We start from the raw sequence: 18090 nt of genomic DNA on the forward strand, positions 1-18090 counted from the left end.
AACACAAGCCAGAACATGAAACAATGGGTATTGAATAGAAGTGATTGTAGAAAAGCCTATTGGTCCATATTTGATGTTTCTATATTGGAGCGGAGTCTTGAGGTGGGTAGAATATAGTTGTGAAGCCGTTGTTGACTAGGACCTGCCTTCTCCAATGGTTTCGTCGAAGACATCATAAGAAGGAAAGTGAAAGGCCATGCAACCTCTGAGGAGACAACCAACACAACAGCTATACCCCCTATTAGACTATTTTACAGGAACTTCTTTTCCACAGCTCATAAAACGGAGGAAAGGGTCCTGAAAGATATTGTTAATAGAAACGTTATCCCTACAGACAAAAATCAGAGGATACAACTGACTATTTACTATAAAACCAGAAAAACGGCTAGCCTACTCATGAGAAACTCTCCAGACACAAAACAGAACGCTTTAAAAGAGACTAACGTCGTCTATGCCTTCAAATGCCCGCTTGGGGACTGTAAGCTCCAAAAAACCCAGTATATAGGCAGGACAACAACATCTCTTTCTAGGCGTTTAACGATGCATAAGCAACAGGGCTCCATTAAGGAACATATAATCTCTTTCCACAACCAAACCATCGCCAGAGAAATCCTAGTAAACAACACAGAAATCATCGATAGATACAGCGATAGCAGGCGGCTTGACGTTTGCGAGGCATTACACATCAAGAAGTCAACACCAGCAATCAACAGCCAATTAATGCACAACTATATTCTACCCACCTCAAGACTCCGCTCCAATATAGAAGCATCAAGAAATATGGACCAATAGGCTTTCTACAATCACTTCTATTCAATACCCATTGTTTCATGTTCTGGCTTGTGTTGATGAAATTAATACCTTATTAAATACCACCTCACCCCATCCACCTCACTCAAATGTAGATATAAACAAAATCGGAGATGTGTAAGTTCTATTAAGTTGTGTATGTGTTAACTAAAGTCTTTGAAAATGTAAGAAGTTTTACGAAACGCTCTCAAGTGTCGCGTCAGACTAGAAATAAAAATGAATTTTGGGGAATTGATTTTTGAATTACCTCCAACAGTGAAAAGAAATGTACGAAAGATTGAGAAAATTCGTGTTATAATTATTAATCTTACTTTTTCGGTCATATTTAATAATATATGTCTACAGGAAAGACTGCTACCAAAATATACTTATATATATATATATATATATATATATATATATATATATATATATATATATATATATATATATATATATATATATATATATATATATATATATATGTGTGTGTGTGTATATCACGAAAATAAACACGTGATTAAGAATGTGACAATGTCAGACCACGGAGGAAAAATGAAACAGGAAATTTCCTTAAGTACTTTCGTATATTAAATACATCTTCAGAAGGTGAAGAAGAAGGACCTTCTGAAGATGTATTTAATATACGAAAGTACTTAAGGAAATTTCCTGTTTCATTTTTCTTCCGTGGTCTGACATTGTCATATATATATATATATCTATATATATATATATATATATATATATATATATATATATATATATATATATATCTATATATATATATATATATATATATATATATATATATATATATATCTATATATATATATATATATATATATATATATATATATATATATATATATATATATATATATATATATATATATATATATATATATATATATATATATATATATATATATATATAATCGGACTCGGAGGCTGTCAGCCTTCGAGTCTGACAGTAAGGTAGGCTGGTTTCCACTGTGAGTCGCTGAGAGAAAAGGTGAGGGTAATGATTTCAGTAAGCGTCGTACTCCTCCAGCCTAAGGCTACTGAAGGATGCTGAACATCTAAGAAAGTAGGTCAACCTGGGGAGAGACAATCTTCTCATTATGAAGGAAAGGAAATTTCGAGGAGAAAGCGCTAAGCCATTACGACTATATAAGCACTGGGAAGACGTCAGGATAAGGATTTGGGATGGGATGGGAAAGAATGGTGCCCAACCACTTGGACGGTCGGGGATTGAACGCCGACCTGCATGAAGCGAGACCGTCGCTTCACGGTCTCATTATGAGGTAAAGTGTACATATACATATATACTAGGAAAAATACATATAAATATACAGTACATAAATATCAATGCTTGCGTCAGGTTCCAAAGGAAACCAGCGTAGGATAACAGCTATTAACTCAGCTGGAAATGTTCATTTAGAAGCACAGTTTGTACTTCCACTGAGCAGTTGTCTGAGTTTAGAAACGTTAACGTTGTAACAATAAAAACCTGGAAGCCTTATTAGCTGCCTCATTCTTAAATAAAAATGAAAGGAAATAGTTTGCAGAGTAAAGTGACCAAGCTCGCCAGAGGACGATTTAGCACGTGAGTTATGTTAAGATTCAAGTCTCCCGGAAGGTCTTACTGAGTTGAAGAGAAAGCAGAGGAGAAAGTATAAAAAATAATAATAATAAAAAGCTCTTCACAGTTCTCTAGAGAGCTGTATGAAGACAAAGTGTATTACGTTAATACAACTGTATGTGTTTGTGTATGTGTTTGTCGTGTTAGTGTAGAGAGACAGTGTAGTGAAGTGATGAGGAAGTGTAGGCGACACAGTGTAAAGACACAGAACCATTATTGTAGTCTTGAGGAAGTGAAGGTGACAGTGTAGAGACACAGAGACAGTGTAGCGTAGTCTTGAGGAAGTGAAGGTGACAGTGTAGAGACACAGAGACAGTGTAGTGTAGTCTTGAGGAAGTGAAGGTGACAGTGTAGAGACACAGAGACAGTGTAGCGTAGTCTTGAGGAAGTGAAGGTGACAGTGTAGAGACACAGAGACAGTGTAGCGTAGTCTTGAGGAAGTGAAGGTGACAGTGTAGAGACACAGAGACAGTGTAGTGTAGTCTTGAGGAAGTGAAGGTGACAGTGTAGAGACACAGAGACAGTGTAGTGTAGTCTTGAGGAAGTGAAGGTGACAGTGTAGAGACACAGAGACAGTGTAGTGTAGTCTTGAGGAAGTAAGTGTAGGTGACACAGTGTAGAGAGACAGAGATAGTGTAGTGAAGTGTTGGGGAAGTGAAGGCAACACAGTGTAGCGAGACAGTGTAGTGTAGTCTTAAGGAAGTGTTATTCAATAAACATGTACTTGTAGGAAGGAAATAATTGTCGGCGGTGGCTTAAACAATTAATATATAACTGTTTATTATGGAACATCCGCTCATGTTAAACTATATGTAAATGTCTGCTTGTTCTGGCATGTGGAAACACATACTGTTTTCTTCACTAATTCTTAAAGCCTTATGATAATGAAGACCAGAATATATTGATGATAATATAAATAGTGGAAACTAAAGTTTAAGATATTAAAAACAAATATTAATTGATCAACCTTCAGAAAGTTTACGAAGCAATTTGTACAGATTAAAAAAACAACTTTTATCAAAGTTATAAAATTTTGAATTATCATTGTATAGTTTAAGGATCGCGATATCATAAAAAATTACTCCTAAAAAATGCACCAGGGTAATTATAAAGAGTTTTGGAACATAATCCTGTGTTTAGCTTACGAAAGAATCTTACTGACTTCCCTCACCCTATATACACGCCACCTCTCAAACTCTAAATTAATGTCTTTACACAAAGTTGCCGACTCAGAATCAGCTATATCTATAAAATCGAATATATGTCTGTCAAAAGTCCCAGGCCAGATGCTCGAGGCCAGTCTCACTCAACTTTCCAAAATGAGAAATGTTGGGTAGGGCATTGTCTTAGGCCAGACGGGGTTCGTTCAAGTGCTACACTTTAAAAAATAAATCGGCCTCTAGTTTAAACCCCCTCTCCCATCCCCTTCCCTCAGTGTGTGATTTACACGAGGTCTAACATGAAATCGCGGATATGATCTCTATATTGTGTTGAAGTTATTCCCCCCCCCCCCCCCCCCCTCCCCGTTAACCCCGCAAGATATCATGATTTACTCGAAAACGACGAACAGAATGAAGATAGTGAGTAGCGAAGACGGTTATAGTGCTAAAGATAGTGAGCAGTTAAGGTGGGTTTGGTGATAAAAATGGTATATACGGTGAAGATAATGTGAAGAAGAGAGAGAGAGAGAGAGAGAGAGAGAGAGAGAGAGAGAGAGAGAGAGAGAGAGAGAGAGAGAGAGAGAGAGAGAGAGAGAGAGAGAGAGAGAGAGAGAGAGAGAGAGAGAGAGAGAGAGAGAGAGAGAGAGAGGACAGGTAGGGGGGGGGGAAGAGTGAGGCAATGTGGGGGGGGGCGAGGTGATGAGAGGGAAAATGGGGGAAGTGGAGATAAAGACGTGGTAAGAGAGAGAAGAGAACTAATATGGGAAAGACGGAGAAGGGTAACGAGTCAGAATAGGAGTGGAGAGAGGGACAGGAGGAAAAGAAGGGTTGAGAAAGGAAAGGAAGAGAATTAAGAGGTTAATGGAAAGTACAGCGACAGACCCGGGCACCGCCGGATACATTACACTAAGCTGTGTTTGCCCCCGTGTCTTCCTACAATGTATCCACATGTGTCCGTTACATTATAACAATTACAGTGGCATGAGCAGTAATTTCATCCGTTGAACATGCTTATATAATTTCATCTATGGTAACCAGAGACAGAAAGCCAAACCCAGTTAAAATCACTCCCCCAAAAATACACATCCCACTTAAATTCTGCCCATTTGACTTGGGCAAGTATTTGTTTATTTTCGTGGCCTTCTTTTGTTTGTAGGGAAGGCGCAAGAGGTACAGGTGGATATTGGTTCCATTGTGAAGTTAAACTGGTTTAAGTCTAAACTGTCTATGAGCAGCTGCGCTTCAGTTGAACAGCAGTAAACAACCCATTCACGTCTTTGCAGTAACACAGACCGCCACTAACATCACAGTAACACAGACCGCCACTAACATCACAGTAACACAGACCGCCACTAACATCACAGTAACACAGACCGCCACTAACATCACAGTAACACAGACCGCCACTAACATCACAGTAACACAGACCGCCACTAACATCACAGTAACACAGACCGCCACTAACATCACAGTAACACAGACCGCCACTAACATCACAGTAACACAGACCGCCACTAACATCACAGTAACACAGACCGCCACTAACATCACAGTAACACAGACCGCCACTAACATCACAGTAACACAGACCGCCACTAACATCACAGTAACACAGACCGCCACTAACATCACAGTAACACAGACCACCACTAACATCACAGTAACACAGACCGCCACTAACATCACAGTAACACAGACCGCCACTAACATCACAGTAACACAGACCGCCACTAACATCACAGTAACACAGACCGTCACTAACATCACAGTAACACAGACCGCCACTAACATCACAGTAACACAGACCGTCACTAACATCACAGTAAGTTGCAAATGCAGCATTGTGTTTCTCGGTACACAGTGGTGTTGGTACACAGTGGTGTTGCGAACTTCCCAGAGAAAACTCAGCTCTCTGTGCCCTGATGTTGAAAGTTCAGCTCCTGACTTAATGAGGTCCAAGTCCCTTGATAAGATCATCCAGTTCGCTTAGATTATGAGGATGTGAACGCGTTCGTGCCTTTCGTGCCAAGGACCCTAGAGCAGGCAAGCGGGGGTTGAAGACAGGGGCGAAGATGCAGAAATCTTGAGCTAGGAACTGGAGACAAGTCGAAGAGGGGGGGGGGGGAAGGTCGGTGGCCCAACCACAGTGGGTGAGACTTGCAGCTGGTGATGTGGTGTGGTGGTAAGGTGGAGTTCTCATGGTTGCTGGCTGATGTGTCCTGCAGGAGGCAGGGCGTCTCGTCGCCCTGTTCTTTACAGCATGTCGTCGGTGTTCTTCTGTTTACTTGATTTTCTCAGGTGCGAATCGTCGGTGTTCTTCTTCTTCTTCCCGGGCTTCTTGGCCGGTCTGTTGGTCTTGCTACGCGTTGACATGGTGAGGCTGTCGTTGGAGGTCTTGCTAGGGTGAGGCTGTCGTTGGAGGGCGTGTCCTGCAGGAAATCTTCGGTTGTGTAGGGGTGCTTCCGTGGCGGAGGAGGGGTTCCCACCGAGACGTCCTCATCCGATGAGTCGGCTGACTCAGAAGTAGAGGCGGTGGATCTTGAGGGATGAGTTCTTGCTTGTTGAGTCTCCACGGGTCCTGCAGCTGATGTATATCGTTCAGAGGGTCCACACATGAGAGGTGGAACTGTGGCAGTTGTCGATGAAGGAGGCGTAGGCGTCTGGGTGGCTTGTGATGGTGTTGCAGGAGCAGCAGCAGCAGGCGTTGCTGCTGTTGACAGTAGATCCGTCAGCACGGCGGCGCTCACAGTCATGTCACAGACCGGATCCGGATCTTGAGAACTGGAGGGTAAGTGGTGTTGGTGTAAACTTCATCACGAACGGTGAAAGCTGGCACACCATTTGCTTTGTAGAGAATATTTAGAATTCTACCATATTCTTGGGAGTTATTGCCAGCTATCATACTGGCCGCCGTTGTCAACGCTTGTACTGTGCTGTACAGTGATTGGTCGAGGTGGCGACGGCTGGCTCGATGAGTGGCTGGTTGGTTGGGAGCTGGGCATCCATTGGATGTGAACGCTTTCGTTGTTGTTTAAAATTTGCTACTTGGAACAACAAATTCCACGTAGCACACGTTCGTGGTAAGAATCCTTCATATATTCCTTGGCTGCTACGGATTGCCGACTATTTAGTCACAAATGCAACCTTCTGAAGTATAAAATACTTTTAAGTTGCAAATTGCATTGTAACTTTGTGGGTACTTAAAGTTCGTTTTATGGTAATAATAGTTACAAGTAATAGTTACTAACATTTACTATTGTGGTAATGGCAAGTTATCGCCACGTTGAGCAGGTGTTATAGAAAACGGGATGTCTGGATACTAAAGAGCTTGCATGCCTGAAGGGAAGAGAGATTTCAAGAGAAAGCGCCAAGCCATCACGACTATATAGCACTAGGAAGGGATCAGGATAAGGATGTGGGATGGGACGGGGGAAGGAATGGTGCCCAACCACTTGGACGGTCAGGGATTGAACGCCGACCTGCATGAAGCGAGGCCGTCGCTCTACCTCCCACCCCAAGAGGTTGGCTGGACCTGAACTTCACAACATCAATCACGCAGAAACAGCCGTCGTTGTGGTGGTGCTTTCCTCAATATTCTGGGAATAATACAAGACATAGCCCTTCTCGCACCTCTTAACCATCCTTCTACTCTACTCTAATCTACTCTAGTAGATCTACTCTAGTAGCGACGTAGAGCGGCCACATGCTGCATGAGGGGGTCCCAAAACTTACCTCGGGGCACCTATAAACAGTCCAAAGTTCAGTCACTATGAAACCCAGAATTTGGCACCTTTCACCATGATAACCACAAACATAATAGAATGTGACGAATTTTTGCATTGTCCAGTTGCTATATTGTAAAAACTTTAAATTATTTACAATTAAAAAAAGGAGTTTGAAAGGAGAAGCTGTGATTATAAATATGTAAAAATATGATTTGATAATGTGGTTGGCAACGCTGTTCGCAAACATTAAATTAAGCGGCTTTTCAGATACTAAATATCAGAATTATAAATGTAACTGTAAACATTGTGGATAAAGAAAACTAATAAAAATTTGGAATCAGTGTTCGACGTTTAGTAAGAAACACTGAAAAAGATCACGATAAAACAAACATTTTTTTTTTTGCAAAATTTGTTACTTGGCAAAATTGAGTGAATGTTTTGCAATGGTTGTCGACAACATCTCACTCAACCTTCAAAAAGTTCACTATTAATATGGTAGTTAAAAATTAAGATTTTATTAAAAAGAAAACAAGCTTATGCATGCAGTTGCATTACCAGCAAGATCTGTATAAACTTTGCACGTAATAATTTCTAAAAATTAAATTTATATTGTCAAAGAAAATAATTACACTACACTATAGAAGGTCGTGGATGAAAAAAGATTTTTCTTGCATTACAGATTAATATTTCCTAATTAAATGGAATAATGGTAACTTGCTTAATGAATTATTGAATCAAGTGCAATAAAATTTAATTGTGATTGTGTTAACATTTGACCCGTAATTGTATAAATAATAGGAAATTATTGTTAGAAAATACTTTCATACAACGAAAGTATAAAATTATTGAGATGCTATGAATGTTTCTCGATTTCGTTGTGTCTTTTATTTTTAAAACTGCAACAAATTATAAGAATTATCATTAAAATATTCAAATTTTATTTGTGAGTGTGTGTGGATATCGGGACTACCTGTGTCATCAGCCGCACCACAAGAGCACAGCAACGTTGTGGGTTGTGTCTACACTTTGACCTTAATAATGATGAAAAACAGAGCTATAATGAAGTTGAATAATTGGCGTTGTAATATGCACTTTTTTAATTAGCCCAACCTTATAATTGTTTTGTTGCCCAATTTGGGCTTCGACTGCTGTATCTCTCACCTCTTATTTTTGCATTATATGTGTATAACTTATTTCCTTACTCATACCTTGTACGCCTCTGATGATGATAGTGTGTGTGTGTGTCGGAAAATCCGACACCATTTAATATAACATACAGACAGATAATAATTGTTGTGTTGTATAAACAAGTTAACCCATAGAAAACGTAACTTATAGTGGAATTACCGTCTAAAGAAAACGGGATATCATCACATACTATTATATTCACCACCTATTATGGTGGGAATTATTCTTAAATACATTATTCTTTGGACTTTACCATCATAAAAACATCTCATATAAATTAACTTAATTATCAGTATTAAAGTAGAGTAAATGTGACCCTTCTATCACTTATTGACATCTGGACAATGTAGGCCAGGCGTCAGGAGTGAGGAAGGAGGGGCAGCCATTGTTATTGTCACCTCCGAGACGCGTGGAGCAAATTCGGCTCCTATTATATCTGGACAATGTCGGCCAGTAGCGTCAGTAGTATGGAGTGTTAGACATTGCCATTGTTTATATTAGACCAGAGGCTCACAGGGAGCAAATTCGGCTCCTGTTAATTTTACTTGGACGTAGTGTTATGGAAACCAAAGGTGTATCATTATCAACACGCTGTCAACAAATCAAGTTAAGTGTTCTTCCGAAACCCATGTGTGGTGTTTGTGTGTTACTGAGGAAGTCTTGGTTGTAGGGTTGATGTAAAGTCATGACTTGGTTACTGACTTTAATACTTAATATGATTACATGACTAGTAGCTACCAAGCTTGGCGGGCGTCCTGTACGCTCTATTGTTTACCTTCTCTCTCTCTGGCGTCTCAGCCGCCGCACATAGAAAACGGATGGTACCATTTTCTGTGAACATGACATCCCTCCTTTTCTTTAAAAAGAATGAATACAGGATGTCTACCATGCTTGTAGCACAAAGCAAAGTTATTGACACAAAGTAAGTTATTAACATATCAAGAGATACTGCATACATTTAACATTAATTAAGCACACAAAGAATTTAAACAACTTAATCTTTTCCACAAAGGATTTCAATGTTAAAAATACATATGCAATGTTAAACATGAAAGAAACTGTAATACAAAGTTACAAAATATTGAATGAGATATCTGCAATATTCAAACAATATTAAATTTAGTTCAGCATGACAAGTAAATATTTTGCATTACATAGGAACACAATTAATCATCAAATCGTTTAGGGCGTTTAACATGACGTTTATGACGAGAGTCCCCAAATACAATAATATCCCTTGATGAATTGTTTGTCGGGTTTCAACTATTTTTTTCTTTTTCTTTTGCACGACTTTGCACTTCATCATTTTCTACACTAGTTGGAATCACTTTGAAATAGGCCATATTACGTGTTATACTATGATCTCTATTACTAGCTGTTACCATAGTTCCTTTTACACTAATCACTTTATATGGTTTTGTATCATACAGCATATCTAGCTTTCCCTCTTTTTTCTTTTTAACAAGAACAGTATCTCCAACCTTTATGAATAGTTTCTTTGCACGTTGATCATGAGCAATTTTAATTTTGCCCTTGGCTAGTGCATCCTTCTCAGCGAGACGTTTATCCGTTATCACTGCTGGCATGACGGGTAGTGCGATTCTCATAGGACGTCCAAATAAAAGTTCGCCAGGTGACTTGCCCAGTGTTCCATGTGGTGTTGCACGGTAGTTGCTGAGAAAAACATACATAGCTTGTTTCCAGGATCGTCCTTCGGCATGAGCACTGCGTACCGCTTTCATGAGAGGTTGCATGAATCTCTCAACTTCTCCATTTGCTTGAGGATGTAGTGGCATCACACGGCGGTGTTTGAATCCAATATGCTCAGCAAAGTTGACGAAGTCTTGTCCATTGAATGGCGGTCCATTGTCCGTCCTGACAACTTCAGGAATGCCAAAGTTTGAAAAGATCTTGTCGAGTTTCGGGATGACGGCCTTTGCAGATGTGGAAGTGATGATTTCTACTTCTGGATAACGTGAGTGATCATCAATGACTACCATCAAGTACTCTCCAGTTGGTAGCGGTCCGCAGAATTCCATCGATACTTCCGTCCATGGTGCAGCAGGTAGTGGTGAAGGTTGTAGAGGTGTTGGTCTTGAAGTATCCACTGCAGCTTGGCAAGGGACACAGGCATCATGCATATCCTTTGCTTGACGATCAATGCCAGGAAACCACACCTTTTCTCGTAGCAGCTGTTTGGTCCTAACAAGACCTTGGTGTCCTTGATGTGCAAGCTTCAGAGCACGTTGCTGGAGAACAGCTGGAATAATGATACGAGTACCTCGCAGCACAGTGTCACGTTGTTGCGTAACACTTAATTCTGTCTGGATGCGTTCAAGTGCTTTGAATGCATCTTGGTCAACTCCTGAGGGTGAGATGCGTGGAAACTTTTTCTTAGTCAATGCATCCACAGTTGCTTGCAGAGTTGGGTCCTCTAGGGTTGCAGTACGGATTTCATCAAGAGTGAGAGCCTTAGGGACTGCATCACAGGTTATAGAGTGTACATATTCCTCGGCAACTTGCTGATGCTTGGTGATGGTGAAACTGTTGGCAGGATGTCGACTGATGTAATCAGCGGGATTGCCTGCACCCGGCTTGTATTTCACCGTAAAGTTGTATGGTTGCAGACGAAGAGCCCATCTCTCAATGCGAGCTGGTGGTTTGGACTTTGGATTATTGAAGATGGTCTCCAACGGTTTGTGGTCAGTGACTATCATGGTGAAGCGCGCACCAAGCAGATACACATTGAAGTGTTCACAGCCCAATACAAGAGCAAGAGCTTCCTTCTCTGTCTGACTGTATCGTTGCTCAACATCTGTGAGAGAACGGCTGGCGTAGGCAATTACTACTCTGGAATCTGGTTGACCAGGTTTGTGTTGGGCTAAAACAGCACCTAAACCAACAGGACTAGCATCCACCGTTAACTCAGTGTCCATTGATGGATCAAAGTATGCAGCAGTCGCATTCTCTACTAGTGCATCTTTCACAGCATCAAATGCATTTTGTTCGATATCGCTCCAGTACCATGATGCATTTTTCTTCAGGAGCTCACGTAGAGGCTTCGTAATGATAGCAAAATCTGGAATGAAGCGAGAACAGTAGTTTGCCATTCCCAGAAAACTATGTACTTCAGTGGACGTTGAAGGAGGTGCAGCATTCTTGATATCTGCAACTTTCTTAGGATCTGGAGACAGACCTTTGTCACTAAGTACATGTCCAAAGAATTCAATTTTACGTTGATTGAACTCACACTTTGCTCGGCTTAACGTCAGATTCTTTTCTCGTAAGCGTTGCAATGTTGTACTAAGAGCTTTGTCGTGTTCAGCTTGGGTACGGCCATAAACAATGATGTCATCAGACATGTTGTCAGCATTAGGTATATCTTGCAATACCTGGCTGATGATGTGCTGGAATACCTCGGCAGCACTGTTAATACCAAAACTCAGGCGCTTGTACCTATACAGACCTCGATGTGTCGTAAACGTCGTGATGAAGCGACTCTCATCATCAAGTCCAAGCTGATGATAGCCCTTGTTTAAATCTAACTTGCTGAATACAGTTGCACCATTCAAGCGGTAGATCATATCATCTACAGTGGGTGTAGGATGGCGTTCACGTATTATTGCCTTGTTGGGAACACGCATGTCTACACAAATGCGTATCTCATCTGGATTCTTCGGCTTTGGTGGAGTGACAATTGGGCTTACCCATGGCGTTGGGCCTGTTACTGGTTCAATGATATCTAGTTCCATCAGCCTATCCAGTTCGGCATCGACTTTCTTGCGAGTATGGAATGGTTGTCGGCGATGTGGTTGGGCAACTGGAATTACATCTGGGTTGATATGCAGATGTACTTTGCTATCAGTATAACAACCTATGGATTTAAATCGATCAGAAAATTCAGCAACAATACCATCAACATTGTTTGCCGATTCCACTGCTACAGCATTAGAAAGCTGAAGTAGCCCCAATTTGGTTGAAGTCTTGTAACTGAGTAAAGACTCCTTTGCATTCCTAACAACATGGAATGTAGTAATGAGCATTGCATTCCTTGACTTAATCTCTGCAGTGAAAGTTCCAATCACTGGCAAGGCTACCTTTGAAGCATAGGCAGTGGCTTTGCCATTATAGTTCTCAAGCTTTGGGAACTGTTTTTTAAATTTCTCATAGTGGCACTCAGCAATGGTGTCAATGTTTGATCCAGTGTCAATGAGAACCTTGAGTCAAATACCAGCAATGTATACACATGTCCCTGGGTTGTTTGGAAGATCATTCCATTCTATGATTGCTTGTACTCCATAAGTATAATCACATTCACTGTCATCTGAGACTGGTTGTAATGAAATGTTGTCTTGTACATTATTAACATTCTGGATATGAGGTGCAATATTGCGTTTACCACCTCGACCCCTATGACCTGATCCTCGTACAGTGCTTTTATTCATAGACTGTGGTTTCTTGAGTGCGGAACGACACATAGCACCAAAATGACCTAGTTTGCCACACTCATAGCACTTCTTACCTTGAGCAGGACAAACATTACCTTGGTGTGGGTAGTCTCCTCCACAATTGTAACATTTATTGTTGACACCCTCTGATGTGGGTCGTTGTGACTGCTTGAGTCTTGTTCCATGACTCCAGTTGTGATGTGGTTCTCGGCTCAATTTAATGTTAGGTTTGGCATGATATCTTCTTTGATCACGGTGTCCTCCCTGAACCTTACATACCTCATGACTGTTAGTAACAGTGGCAGAACCGTTGTTGGCACTGCACTCCATGACACGAGCATCACGTGCAGCATCTTCCATTCGACGAGCCATATCCAGTATCTTGGTAAGAGAACTGTCATCATCAACAAGTTCTAGAGCTCTTCGACGAAGACGTGTAGATGTGCATGATTCAATTATTTGCTGTTTGATTTCTTTGTCAACATCAGCAAACTCACAATGGCCTGCTAAACCCTGCAGACGTGTGTGGTATTGATCCACAGTTTCATTAGAGAGTTGTCTGGCTCTCCTGAAATACATAATTTCCATTGCAGTATTTTGCCTTGGTTTGAAATGCTCTGTTAGTTTGGCTTTGGCAATGTCATAATCTTTGGCACCACCAGTGTCTTTCAGTGTGTCAAAGATGTCACAAACTCTATCACCTGCATAATGAAGTAGAAAGGCACGCTTTCTTTCAGCACTTTTGATGTCAGAAACAATCAACAAATTTTCAAACCTTTTAAGCCATTTGACCCACCTCTGTGACAGGTTTGTCTGGTCACAGTCAGGATCAAATGCAGGAAACTGAGGTATATTTGCCATTTTTTACTGAATAAATGTAACTTATCACTTAAATGTTCCTCAGAATATTAAACACTTACTGCACTGTATATGTTAGTCAAGAATTCACAGTAATTACTTTAATTTTGCAAAGCACACAAACATTTTAATGCAAAAGTTCACAACAGTGCACAATATAGCAGCAACTGACTTCTTACCTAGCCCTTGTGTACATGTGTTGTTCCTACTCGCAGCAGCAGCACAGCAGTTGGCACAGCAGTAGTTAGCAGTTGGTACAGCAGTTGGTACAGCAGTCGGTACAGCAGTCAGTTCAGTGTGAAGAATTTTGTAGCACGAAGCGTCGTTTCGTCACCAAAACATCAGATCTTGTACACATCAAAGCGTCGTTTCGTACACGGCGTCGGCACGCAGATTACTCGTACACAGCTTGAGTCAGCACATGCTTGGGGTAGCACATAGCATTGGTTAGCACATGGCATTGGTTAGCACATAGCATTGGTTAGCACATAGCATCGTTTAGCACAAAGCATTGATTAGCACACAGCATTGGGTATGGTGCTCACAGCACGACTTCTCCTTCCTCCTCTGGGCGAGACAGCATGCTCCTTCCTTGTTTGAAGTTGAACAAAATACCTGCGTTCCCAGTTCATCCTCGTCGCCAATGTGGTGTTTGTGTGTTACTGAGGAAGTCTTGGTTGTAGGGTTGATGTAAAGTCATGACTTGGTTACTGACTTTAATACTTAATATGATTACATGACTAGTAGCTACCAAGCTTGGCGGGCGTCCTGTACGCTCTATTGTTTACCTTCTCTCTCTCTGGCGTCTCAGCCGCCGCACATAGAAAACGGATGGTACCATTTTCTGTGAACATGACACCATGTATCTTTCATTTATGGCCATTAATGTCATTATATAGGGTGGTCCGGTTAGAGCACGTGGTAGCCTCATACTAAAGGTAATTAAGCCAGGTCTTCATTGTTCCATGTACAGTGTTTCTCTGATATACCTGTCATATATAGGATTCTGGCTTTACAGCTAGCGCCCTTTTGACAGGTCAAGACGAGGAAGCAAGACTTTGTGCACCAGTTACTGGGTGATGGAAGCTACCTCAAAGAGGATAATTTGGTGTCTACACCCTAGTTATACCTGGTGGACTAACCTGCTGTACTATAAGATAAGGAACCTCTTCAATGTATGTAGTCTATTACTGTAGTTTGATTGGCTGCATATATATAAATTAATATAAACCCCCCCTAATGTGTAGAGGATCGATTTGTGAGATTATGAGATTATTGCAGAAATACAGTCCACTTATCATTATACAAATTGCTATCGAAGTATATAAATTAACGTAAATATAAATTCATATAAATTAAATAAATATAAATCTCACAGGTCGGTTCCCACAGTGTGTGTGTGTGTGTGTGTGTGTGTGTGTGTGTGTGTGTGTGTGTGTGTGTGTGTATACTCACCTATTTGTGCTTCCGGGGGTTGTGCTCTGGCTCTTTGGTATCGCAGAGGAATAATCAAATCACAATTAAATAAAATTTACGACATTGCGTTATTTTCGAGCCAAATTCTGGCTCATTGCACATATTTAGAGTTTGAAGTTACGACTTTTTATACCGAAAATAGGTAAATTACTGAAAACAGCGATGGGGTCACATTTTGCCCAAACCCTCCCTGCAGTTTCCAAAATATCAGAAATATCAGAAATCTGACTCATAATCGTTATTTTCGATCCGAATTCTGGCTCATTACACATATTTGGAGCTTGAAATTACGACGTTTTATACCGAAAATATGTCAATTACTGAAAACGGTGATGAGTCACATTTTGCCCAAACATCTCTGCAATTTTCAAAATAGAAATATCGGAAATCTGACTCATTAGAGTTATTTTCGAGCCGAATTCTGGTTCATTGCACATATTTGGAGTTTGAAATTATAACTTTTTATACCGAAAATTGGCCAATTACTGAAAACGACGATGGGTCACATTTTGCCCCCCCCCCTCTGCAGGTTTCAAAATATCAGAAATATCGGAAATCGGACCCGTGAGCGTCGGATTATATATCAATAGTTCTACCAAGAACCCTCTCTGTATTTGCTTCAGAAGGAAGTTGAAAAATGAACTGTTCAAAGTTCAGCTTACAGTTTTATATGACTTGATAATAAGATATGTGTTTCGTTGATCCTGTCACCATTGTCAATGACATCGGTGAAGTAGACAGTAATTAGCTGTGACAACCCCATATACGGAGTAAGAGGATGCGGTGAGGTGAGGTGCAGGACCAAGAGACAATCTGCAGTTCTTTAAGTCTTTTTACTAACCAGAACAAGCCGTGTTGGGTGGAGCAGTGTGTGCTGGGTATTCTGTCTTGGTCTTGAAGATGGTTGAGTGAACCTGAGTGTGAGCTGCCTGATATTTGTTGCTTAAGACTGTTTGATATGTAGTGCTTTGGCAATGTCTAATCTTCTCTTGTTATATCTGGAGACTATTTCGGTGTTGTTGGTTAGCATATCTCTGGTGATGATCTGGTTGTGTGTAGAAATGATAGGTTCTTTGATGGAACCTTGCTGTTTGTTTGTGCGTTGTCAGGCGCCTTGAAAGAGATATTATTGTCTTGTCAATATATTGAGATCATTGGGGTTGACAGGTCCCAAGTGGGCGTGTGAGTGCATAGGCGACCTTCGTCTCTTACGAGGCGTGTTCCTTGGTGTTGCGAGAGTTCGCCATTAGCAAGTTGGCGGTCATCCTGTGTTTGTAGTAGAGTGTCAACTCTATATTCTGGTTGGTGTCAGTAGGAGTTACTGTTCCATAAATAATGTCTTTCAGGACGCTCTGTCCTCCGTGTGGTGTGGAGTGGAAAAGAAATTCCTGTAGAGTGGATTAATAGATGGGTGAGGTACGGGGTCTGTTCCATGAGAGGTATTATGGCTGTGACGCCAGCTGTGAGGGGACAGGTGCAGGCGACATATTGTCGTCGCCTGTGTCAACTGCGCTCTCACAGCTCCATGTGGAGGGAGGGTGACGAGGAACTCAGTAGAGTGAGGCAGGACCTATAGTCAATAATGACTACTCTAACGGATATCTCGAAGACATCATAAAAGGGAAGGTGAACCGCCATGTTACTTACGATGTAACACCCAACACTACAGTAGCCGCCTGTTAAACTGTTCTACAGGAACTACCCTCTTCACGGCTCACCAAACGTGTTATTATATATGATAGAAAGGGCTTATAGGTCAATATGTCTGTCATGTAATCATGTCATTACTCCTCACGTTCGTCTTCACTTGAGAAGTGAAGAAAGTGTTTTATATGTCCCAGAAGAACAAGACCAACCGGAATTTTCACCTGGAGTTTCAGCAGTTATTTATGACTAAGATTCTTACAGTTAAAGGCGTGGAAGACGTCCTCGCTACAACTATACATTTATAGAGACCTGCAAAACCTTTGTCTTGGCCTCTAACTCTGCACTAAATCTAAGAAAATTAAAGAGCTTCCCGGCACTTTTGTTGCCAATTTGCTGAGTTAAAAAGTTAAACATCTTTGGTGTAATTTTATTACATTAAATCTTGAATATATCGCGTGAATAAGACATTTGTCGGAAAATTAAAAACAACACCAAAAGAAACTATAATTTGCTTTTGATCAAACTATGAGAAACAGATCCAGATGAGGTTGTCTGTAATTTCTCACATGTTACTGATAAGAATTTAAAAATGATCACAAAGTCAAATGGTAAAATATTGTCTTCTTCACTTCACGACAATGTGCTTCATAGTGTTGGATCCTCAACTTAGTTGTGTAGTAAAGTAACTCTGAGAACGTACACAGAAGCCGGCTACACCTCACGCTGTACACACACCAGCAATGTGAAGGTATTCATCCACGAAGGAATACTACATCATGCAACAGTCTGGGAAAGGACTGGTGGGTTTACAGCAGTTTACACTAAGGGAATGGAATTGTCAGGAGTAAGCAACAAGCCATGACGACTATATAGCACTTGGAAGCGATCAGAATAATGATTTAGGATGGGACGTGGGGAAGAAATGGTGCCCAACCACTTGGTGGAAGGTCGGGGATTGAACGCCGACCTGCATGAAGCGAGACCGTCGCTCTACCGTCCAGCCCACTAGAGAACTAACATATGGATGGGCTTCAATGCCAAGAGCTGCCTTATAGGTATTAGCGGAGTATTGTCGCTGTCCATGTCAACCGTGCCCCTCACACCCGGGACCAGCGGCAGCAGGTTGACGAGCAGCTCCGTAGAGTAAGGCAGGTCCT

At 41.0% G+C, this 18090-nt stretch overlaps 1 protein-coding gene across 1 annotated transcript; it reads right to left on the minus strand.

Moving 5' to 3' along the window:
* Positions 1–5885: 5885 nt before the first annotated feature.
* On the minus strand, positions 5886–6344 carry LOC138369036 (mucin-7-like). The gene has a single exon (XM_069331932.1). It carries the CDS (start codon positions 6342–6344, stop codon positions 5886–5888), a length of 459 nt encoding a protein of 152 aa, XP_069188033.1.
* Positions 6345–18090: the final 11746 nt, after the last annotated feature.

The sequence above is a fragment of the Procambarus clarkii genome, chromosome 3 (genome assembly GCF_040958095.1).
Source record: "Procambarus clarkii isolate CNS0578487 chromosome 3, FALCON_Pclarkii_2.0, whole genome shotgun sequence".
In the NCBI taxonomy this organism is placed as follows: Eukaryota; Metazoa; Arthropoda; class Malacostraca; order Decapoda; family Cambaridae; genus Procambarus; species Procambarus clarkii.